This window comes from Equus caballus, chromosome 17 (assembly GCF_041296265.1).
Source record: "Equus caballus isolate H_3958 breed thoroughbred chromosome 17, TB-T2T, whole genome shotgun sequence".
NCBI lineage: Eukaryota > Metazoa > Chordata > Mammalia > Perissodactyla > Equidae > Equus > Equus caballus.
In genome coordinates this window covers 97,261,099-97,271,573 of record NC_091700.1, presented here as the reverse complement: position 1 = coordinate 97,271,573, position 10,475 = coordinate 97,261,099, and the positions used below count along the sequence as shown (strand labels likewise).

General features: G+C 41.7%; 1 protein-coding gene across 4 annotated transcripts in view; it reads right to left on the bottom strand.

Annotated features, from left to right (window-relative positions):
• Window positions 1-266: 266 nt before the first annotated feature.
• Window positions 267-10,475, bottom strand: part of MYO16 (myosin XVI) — a 598,386-nt gene continuing 588,177 nt past the window's right edge. For all 4 annotated transcript variants that reach the window (XM_023621818.2, XM_023621819.2, XM_023621821.2 and 1 more), the window contains exon 35: window positions 267-1,646. In XM_023621818.2, the coding sequence (XP_023477586.1) occupies window positions 1,419-1,646 (228 nt within the window). In that variant the 3' untranslated portion in view covers window positions 267-1,418. The remainder of the gene's footprint in view (window positions 1,647-10,475) is intronic.

Genomic DNA, 10,475 nt, shown 5'->3' with positions numbered 1-10,475 from the left:
CTGATCTGTTGGCCTATTATATTATTCATAAATAACAAACACGTTATTCCTAAAACTGACACACGCCTACATGGTAATTATATCTGAAAAACCATAAACCCTTTATTTTAAAGCAAACTACCAGAGCCCAAATCTTGCAAAATGCTGTGAGAAGAACATATGAATGGGGCTGAACGAGACTGTTCACTGCCCCTACTTATCTGATCAGGAAATAGAAGCATTCATGGAAAGCAACAACAACAAATAAATAAAACCACAGAAGAACATAGTTGTGCCCTTTTATTGGTACAGTAACTTTTCAAAGGCTGGTATGAATAACAGGTTCCAAGTAGCAAGACATGATGGTCTGATGCCACAGCTCAGAACGTCCCGACAGCCAAGAGAAGCACATCAATAAACAAGGCAGTTGCAATACAGGAGAGTTGAGGATATAGAGCAGGTGAGCCATGCAGTGGAGCTCTGAGAAGATGAGCATCTTGGGATGCAGCATTGCTGCTGGAACCGGTAAATCTGAGCGTGCTTATTCGTACTGTGTAGACCTTTGAATGGATATGATCCTTTCATACCACCAGCTATGAATTTGAAGCCATATGTGTTTAAGTGAATGCCATGTAATTTCCTGTAACCCATGCTGAAGTCGGAGATGAGGTTTAACTAAAGAGCTCACAATCCACGTATCCAGAAATACAGGGCATAGGAAGGAACTGCCTCTGACTCAATGAATGAAATAGAAACATGGGACTCGGTCCACACGTTTGCAGGGCTGACACCGGCGAAGCTAAAACAACAACATAGTCTCAAGAGTTTTAAGTACTTTAGGTTAAAAAAAAAGTGTGTGGAGGGGAAAAAACTGTAGAAATGATTTTTTAAAATCTGTATTTTGAAGAAAGGGAGCACCACCAATTGCATAAAGTTATAAAATACAGTAATAAACATGTAAGTAATGACCAAGTTTGCAATTTCAATAAAACATACACACCTACAAAGACATACAACATCCATCCTGTGGCGTGTATCATAGTAAAATGGCCAGAGTACAATAAACATGTGGTGGGACCACATACAAACACCGTACAGTGTGGCTTCCCCTGCCTCCTCCACCTGTCTCCCTCCCTCTCTCCCCTCATCCCACACTTTTCCTAGCCTTTCTCTTGCTCCCTAGGGGTAGAATGGTCCTTTAACCACGGAGTCCGAAAATCAGAGTGTGTCCCCACAGAAAGGGTAAGAAAGAGCACACACGCGTGCACACACACACACACACGCACACACGGAATCTCGTGTATTTAACTTCGCTGTCCTGTACTTGTTCATGTAAATGTGTGGAGAGAGCACCCAGCATGTATCAGAGGCAGCCTTCTGTCGATGCAGCGTGGAATCACTATGCAGTTCTATTCTGCGAGTCTGCAGGCTGGGCCACGTCAAATGGTATTGTCCCAGAACTCAGACGGCAGCCGGCTGCAGGAGGCCCCCTCGGGCTTCTTCAGAAGAGTCGGCTTCTTGCAAGGAGGTGGGGGAGGCGCCCTGGGCTCCGGGTGGTGCAGGATTTGCTGCCAGTCTCCTCTCTCTTCACAGAGCTTCCGCCTCCAGTCCAGGAGCTCCTGCAGGGCCACACTTTCATTCTCTGAGAGCCTCAGCTGATGGATTACCTGTGGGAGGAGAGAGGGGAAAAAGTAGCACCAAATACTGTGAATGACAGAGAAATACAATAGCAATACCTGGATGCCAAGGGGCTGGACCAGGTGGAAAGAGAGAACACAGATTCTCTATAAAATCTCCAGGCATTTCTCCTCGGGAGACGGCAGCCACCTTGGTCAGCTGTGAACTGCTGAATTAAGATGATGAATGGAACCAAACACTCAGGATGGCTACACTGCTTACCGGGCAACGTACCTCCAGGGAACACAAGAAAGAATCAAAGGTCTGTTTGCCCTTCGCCCTCTATTATTATAGACACTCTATGACATCTTGTACTTTCTCTTCATTTAATTTATCACAGTTGTAATTCTGAACGCAATAGATGCTTTTGAGTTTCTCATGCTTCACTCCATCCTAGCATCTACTCCTCCTTCCATGCAGTTACTAATTACTTCCCTGTGCAGAATGGGGTAATGTGACCCCACTCTGACCACCATGCATTAACCCAAGGAGGACCCCTACCCAAGAGGGCCCACTCACATCAGTGTGAACAGAGGACTGCACTAATATCCAAAAGGTTTGCCACTGAAATATCAAATGAGCTCAGCGGAGGCAGGGTAGCTGTGCTGGATAACAATGGCCACCTCTCTGGGATGGCAGCACACACTCGATTTTGTGGGAGAGTGTACACTAGCAGCCGTGCGCTCTCTCAGACCTTGAGCCCACAGAAATGGGAACTTTAGGGGCCTTCACAGGAGAGCACCAAAACGTGCAATTTTATCAGCTACTTCCTCTCCCCTCCTTAGCGTACCCGAAGAGAGACACTCTGAAGCCTGAGCTTGCCCCCCGATGGCAGCTGGGGTACTTCAGGACAAGCAGGCTTCACTGCTGTGGGCTCCCCCTTCTGCCATCAGGCAGTCATCTCTAACCGCGAGACATTGCAGAAACGAATTTTTCTGTCAATTCTAAAGTGAATATGCTGGTTTAAAAAAATGAAATTCTGAACATTGCAATGGGAATATTGGGGAGAACTCAGAGGAATCGAGATGGCCCATCCCACTGCAAAGCACATACTGCTGTGTTCAGGTGCCACTTCCATCCTCTCCTTCAAAACAAAAGAGAATGAAACAAAGCAGGACAGAGTGGCTGGCTCTTTCGTGAGAACAGTCATGTGAAAGCAGCAAGGGTGGTCAGTGTTCTGGGACAATTTTAAAACCACACCTTCCCCTGGACACCGAGCCTATCGTTTCCTCGAGGAAGAAGACGGTAAAGCCTGAAATGAAGGCGATGGGCAGAAGGTTGATACACTACGTTTCAACACAGGAGCCGTGTTCAAACTCACGGCCAGAGTGTGTAGCTAGATTCCTGGAGCTGGTTATTAGCAAAAGAAGTTCTCCCAAATTGAATTTCTAGATAACCAGGAAAAAAAACCTGTGTGTGATTGTCCAATCTCTGCAGACATGCAGACTTCCACAGACAGTGGGCTGCGAATGCAGGGCGGGCCCCCTCAAAGGGCACTTTTCTCCAGTCTCCAGGACTGCGGCCAAAGGACCTGGAGATGAGACCTTCTCCTGCTGGGCAGACTCTTGTGAAAGCCAGATTGCCTGTACTGTCAGGAAAGTGAGCCAAGAAAGCGGGGTGGAAGGAGTGCATAAGAATTACTTATTTAGTCAACAGTTAAGAGTGCTAAATATGTGCCAGGTACTTTTATGAGCACCTTACAAACATTAAGGCACGCAATCCTCCTAAGGACTATATAAAGCACTGCTAGCATTTTCCAGATGAGGAAATTGAGGCACAGAGAGGTTAAGTAATTTGCCCAAAGTCACATGGAAAATGGTGGAACCAGGCCATCTGGCTCCAGGATGTGTCTTCTTAACTATTACTCTACAGCGCTCATTATTTACTGAACCATTGCTCTCTGGGATCTGACACATGCTAAAGACCAGGGTCCCTAGATCATCTTCCGTTCTTTTTCTAAATGAGATTTGAGTGAAATCTTTATGTTTCCTCCACTAATGTATTTCAGCTCCTCCATTTTCTCCACCAGCGTATGCTGTGGTGATTACATTTAGCTTCAGTCTCATTTACTCTGCGGATATTGAATATCTGCATATATGTTTCTTGGCACACATTCAGCACATAAGAACGATCTCTGAGAAATACTGCCACTGGATTTATTCTTATGAGAGAATATGTAATTGATGGAAGAATATCTCTAACATCTCAGTTGATTATATGCCCCAAATTTCCTTGAGATATCATCTTTCTTAAGTAACACAGCTTCATATTGATCTACTGAGAAAACAGGGGCCTTGCACATCTGCATAGGAATGTTGAAGCTCACGGCAGGTTATTGCTCCCATTGTAAAAATGAAAAAAAGGGACAAATTACAAAAATCATATATTTAAAACATCAGACAGCTCTGGCAAAACTGAAAACTAGAGAAACCAAAATGCTGGATGGGGAGAGTCTTCCCGACTGAACAGAAAATTGCCAGTTGCTTTTTTTTCTCCTGAGTTCACTTCCCAATTCTGAGTTCTTCTGTAGGTCTAGAGGGCACTTTCTAAAAGAAAGAAGAACGGTAAAATATTTTGCAGTTGTGTGGGACTAGGGATGCAAATCAGAAACTTGAGGACCCTCAAATGCACGGTCACTTTCCCCAAGGGACAACCGTATGAATGAGTGGTGCCTTAGGCCAAAAGCCTACAAAAAGCCAAGTGGAATCTCCTACGGTGATAGAGATGCTTCAGAACAAAGGTCTGACGGGAGATGATAGCCTCAAACGCCTGACTAGTCTCATCTTCAAGACTTGCAGATTTTGAAATGAGCGGAGTGCCCAAGTGGAGAGTGGGGCCAAGAGCCCTGAACCTCAGAGCCGGAGCCACTGTAACTTTCAGCGCTGAGGAACGAAGATCTGACGGGCTCTCAGTCAAAGCTTAGGAGGGCGCAGCCTGGGGCATAGAGGAGAAGCCCACGGGGGCTGGATCTTCAACACAGGTTTGTGATGGGGTTGGGTGATCATCCCTTGCCTTCGCCTTCTAACAGAGAAGGGTGGAATCCTCTTAGGCAGAAAACATCACCTACAGTGTCTGTAGTTTGTTTACATACGATGCTGACCATGTGATGAGAAATTACTATACACATGAAGAAACAAGGAAATTTACCAAAAATCAAAAGATAAAGCAGATTCACAGAGGATTCAGATTTAGAGTTATCAGGTGAAGACTTTAAAATACCTATGATTAAATGTTTAAGAGAATAGAGAAAAAGATGGACAAATAGAAGAAATAGCAGAATAGACATAGGAATGAAAGGAGTGCCAGAAACAGAAGAGATACAAAGACCGTGGCAAAGTAATCTTCAAAGAGGTAAGTTTCCAAAACCTGTGAATGACATACTCACGTTTAAGAAGCTCAGGAAACCACGCAAAAGATAACACACACACTACCATCACCAATAAGAAGACACAAGGTAGATCATATGAAAAATGCCAAAGCCCAAAGACAAAGAATAAGCTTTAAAAAACCAGAGGAAAAACACTCATTACCTTCAAAGGAACAAGAGGGAGAGTGAAAGCTGGTTTCTATACAGAAACATTGGAAGCTAGAAAACAACGAATCACACGTTAAAGTACTGAAAGAAAGTAATCCAACCATACTCAGTGAAAAACATCCCTCAAAAGAGAAAGTGAAATAAAAATTTTTGGACAAACAAAAATGAGGAACTTTGCCATCAGAAGTCTTTTGTTTTAAGGTGAATGAAAATGATCCCAGGTGGAAAAATGGAAGTTTAAGAGACATTAAATGACACCAGAATTAACTCCCTGGGTAAATATAAATTATATGTGTGGAATGTCTCATAGACTTTAAATTTATGTAGAACAAGAATGCGCGCCAACAGTAACTGTCAAAGCCAGGAGGGATTATATGGAGCTTAGAGGTTCTAAGGTTCTAGGGGTATTAGAAAAATAATAAAATCTGTAAAAGCAATAAAATCTGTTAAGATGCAATACATCAAGGATGCACGTTTTTATTCTCTAGTGAAACTATGAAAAGAATAGTGAGATAATGTATAATTAACAAGTTAAATTGAGGGAAATGTGAAATAAATATTCAATTAATCTAAAAGAAAGCAAGAAGGGTACAAAAGAGAATACAAAAATAGAGGCCAATTCCTAACAAAACAGAGTAAAACATAAACTAAAAAAATAAAATACAATCCTAATGTCCACCCAGAAGCTGGGGTTCCTCTTCCACGGACTGACGGCATCTGCTGTGTTCCTCTTCACGCTGGTGTCTTCAACAGACCATACAATTCTGACCTCATTACAAGCACAAAATATATGCAATCTCTGCTGCTTCTGAATCCTAAACTCTTCACAGCGGCTTTTCACAGTGATCAAAAGCATGCAGTAGGTGTGACCCGCTGCTAAGACCTTCATAATAGGAACAGATTTACAGGTTGAGTCACTCCACAGAAGCAGGCCAGTCTGCTGACTGACTTTCAGCAGCTGCTGATCTGAATTAGGCTGGAGAGAGGGATTTTGACAAAAATGTCCCAAATCCCCTGAGTCATTGATTCACTGTTTGAAAAAAAAAAAAAAAACAACTCTCTACCCTTTTCAAATATTCTCGATGTTTACTAAAAATATCTGAATTCTCGGGGCTGGCCCCGTGGCCGAGTGGTTAAGTTCGCGTGCTCCACTGCAGGGGGCCCAGTGTCTCACTGGTTCGAGTCCTGGGCGCAGACATGGCACTGCTCACCGGGCCACACTGAGGCAGCGTCCCGCGTGCCACAACTAGAAGGACCCACAACGAAGAATATACAACTATGTACCGGGGGGCTTTGGGGAGAAAAAGGAAAAAAAATAAAATCTTTTTAAAAAAAATATCTGAATTCTCAAGTATATCATAAAAGGCGAAACTTATACACACAAACCATTAGGACGCACTTTCTTAATGAGGATATTGATGGCTTCAATAATGTAGTGAGTATAGAGGAACAACATCTCTGAACTAACAGCCGAGGGCTTTCTACGCTTCCTTGATAAGCAAAAACTTGACTGATGTTTGCAATAATCAACTATTGCTCAGAATAAACCCTTTCATTGAGAGATCCTATGGAACTTTATTTTCTATTATGGAGATTAATAGGTTTTGACTAAAATCTAATAGGTGTATAAGGATAGTTGCCAGAATGACATACATGAGATGCTAAAAGATTAACATTATTGATCTTCATTTTAAAAAAACAAAGAATCTTCACAGGCTATGTCTTAAACGAAGGTTAAACTCCTGTGTACGGATGGAGGATAGGAAACTACTTACAACATGGTGAAGTTCAGAGGGCATTTTAAAATTACAATCTGGGAGACAATAAATAGAAGATCAGAAGATGAGGACAGTATGCCCTGACTAATGATGTTTAATCTGCTTTACTTAGATTTATTAAATTTATTAGACTGTGAGGCACAAGAATCATATTTGTCACAGAGAGAGAAAGAGATTTAATATTTTAGAATAGCAAACAAATGCAAACATGGATGCTATTTAAATGGTCAAGTCATGTATAAGCAATAAAAGTATTTACAATATGATTCAGCACTGTAAAAAACATCTAAATCAGTGTTTCTCCATTTTTAAATTCCGTGTCCTGTTAGTAATAACAAAAATCCTCCCAGCTTCCTTTACCATTATTTGATATTTCACAGTAAAGTAAATATTATCGTTAAAAAGGCAACAATGATTTTGTAACAAAAATATGAGTTTTGATATTGAAAGGGAACCATTTCTTTTCAGAAAGAGAAGAAATAACCCTGGGGACTAGGGATGCTGCTGGAAATGTGAGCTTAGAGTCAGCTGGCTTCACACCAGGACTCATTTATCCTGATCTGTTTGTAGGATAAAGGATGCCATTTTCGTGTCTTTTAACTTAAAGCCTGTTTTCCACTGCTTTGAAAGATATATCTCCACCCCATGTCACCACTTCAGATAGCTAGTCACTTACGTACTTTCTTTTCTGGCATGTTTTATATTACAGTGTTTGCACACAAAATCACTATTGTTCAGAACCAGAAGGCAGCTGTTCTAACTGGAAAAGTCAAAATTGTCCCACACCTATGAACCTTTGGATGTCTATGCCGTACGCCTCTGTGCTCCACAAGATGACAAACGCCCCGCCTTTAAAGCAGCTCTTTGACATGCAAAACACCCAAGTGTCTTAACGCGTTGTACTGGGCATAGAGACGGAGTGGGCCCAAAAGAAGGAGGTTTTTCTTTTAAGCTTTTTCTTCTTTTTAACCGTCTATCCGGGAAAGGGGGCTGCACAGAGAAAGTCTACAGAGACTTCACAGAGGAGGTAACTTTTGATCTGAATTTTGAAAAATGAGATGGTCGCCAGGTGCAAAAAGAGGGGAAAATAGGCAGAGAGAGAGGTTTCCACAGGGGTGCGTGTAGACAAGTGCCAGTAATGACATCAAACTTCTTTCTTTAACAGCAAATCACAAACCCATGAGGACTTTGATGCCGGTCTAGGCAGAAGTGCTGTGGTTGAAAAATCTGGACTCTGAAGTCTGAGTGCCTGGACTGGAATCCTGAAGTTGCCATCTAGTGGTTGTGCACCCTTGAGCCAGTCTCTCAGTGTCCTCATCTGCAAAGGGGGAGCACGGTAATAATCCACCTGCAAGGGACGGCTGAGGACGAGATGAGGAATACGCGTGGGCTACTGGAAAGAGGGCCTTCAAGAAAGAGCGAGTGCCCTATAAACGTGCACTATTCTGATTTTGTTACTGTTAGCTCTTGGACTTGAGAAAATCCCTAAACATTGCTGAGTTATGATTATCCTGACGACTACATCAGATGATGTTGGATGAAAGCACTGCTCACAATTTACGGCCCTATATAAATATAACATAGTCGCTTCCTTCATTATTAAAAAGAAACTCTCATAATACTGAGCAACACACTGGATTTATAACATAACTATGATTTACACATGATTTAAAACTAAAGAGAGTGAAACAGAAGAGAATGGTGGAAGGTCTGGAGGCTGTTTTGAACTTTAGGAGCAAGATGAAAAGGGCATATGCAGATTTTAGTGAGTAATTTAAACAACTCAGATGCAATGTTTCTGAAACTAGGGTTTCTATATAATGTATTTTCAGGGGTCCTCAAACTCTTGGGACAATCAAACATTTTTTGCATTTTTATTTTCATACTCTTGACTTTTTTTTAATTTTTACTTTTTTGAGGAAGATCAGCCCTGAGCTAACATCTACCACCAATCCTCCTCATTTTTGCTGAGGAAGACTGGCCCTGAGCTAACATCCATGACCATCTTCCTCTACTTTATATGTGGGACGCCTACCACAGCATGGCTTGACAAGCAGTGCATAGGTCCGCACCTGGGATCCGAACCGGTGAAACCCGGGCTACCGAAGTGGAACAAGCGCACTTAACTGCCATGCCACTGGGACGGCCCCTCATAGTACTTTTTAAAAAGTAATCATGCTTTGGATCATTTGAATACTTACTTTTTAAGCTAGTGCTCAGCAAGATTTCATTTTTGCCTTTGTAGTTTATTTACAAGCAGACTGACACTAGTAGTAGTATTTACATTGTTACAAGTTAATGAGAAAAGAGTAGATGGATTTAATACGCAAATAAGCCTTTCTCCTCCAAGAAAAAGCTCAGCGATACCACAGTGGAGGGTAGGTTCAAAGGTTGCCCAGCAGTTCAAATAGAAAAAGTGGTAGATTCTCACCACAAGAAAAAAAACCCTGTAACTATGTGTGGTGATGGGTGTTAACCAGACTTATTTTGGCGATCATTTCTCAACATGTACAAATATTGAGTCATTATGCTGTACACCTGAAACTACTATAATGTTGTATGTCATTATACCTCAATAAAAACAAACAAACAAACAAAAACAAAGTTTCATGTTCCTGAAAAAAAAGAAAAAAGGTAGTAGAGACATGGCTTTAACCAAGGGCAGTAGACCGGAGAAATGCATGGAAGCTCATGGAATCTGACCCAGTACCACAGTCAGATGTTCAACAGTAATTTCGTTTCAGCTAAACAAAAGTATGCACAACAGGAATGTTGTAAATTTTAATGTTTTTGCTTTTGTAGGTTTTTGTTCTGCTATATTTGTAAATTGGCTTTGGTTTACAGCTGTCATGAGAGCTAAAAGGATAAAGATGTTTTATGTAACAATGTGTGTATACATTTATTAACATTATAATAAAATAATTAAAGAAACATTAAGGGTCAAGGAGAATTTTCTTTTCGTTTAAAAAGCATCATATGTATTATGCAAGTGGGAAAAATGTCGATTGATGTGGGCAGAATTCCCTGTGCGTAGAATTAGTTATGGCTCGACAAGACTAAGGGTGTCCTTTAGAGCCCAAAATGAGTAAATTAATCTCCACAGAGCACAAAGCATCCAGGGCGCGCACTCAGAGAACTTAAATGGAGACAGTGCGTGAATGCCTGCATGCACGTTTGAGAGAAGGGAGAAACGTTTTCACAACTATTAGACTTGTAGTTTTATTTTTTGTAAACTTAGAGTCATTTGGGGGCCTCACCTTTATCAAGGCCAGGGAAGGAAAAGGAAGAGAAGGCCTTCACATAACGCCAGCCTGACTTGAACAAATTCTTATACTTGGGATGTAGTTCACATTTCACAAATTCAGATAAGGCCCTTTCAAAAGCTACAAAGCCCTGGGAACTTGTTAAAAATGCTCTGCTGCTCTGAAATCACACAGGGTGTGGGTGGGCCCAGACCCATTAGTTACTCTGAATTCAGACATGCCTGGATGGGTCTGAATGGCTAG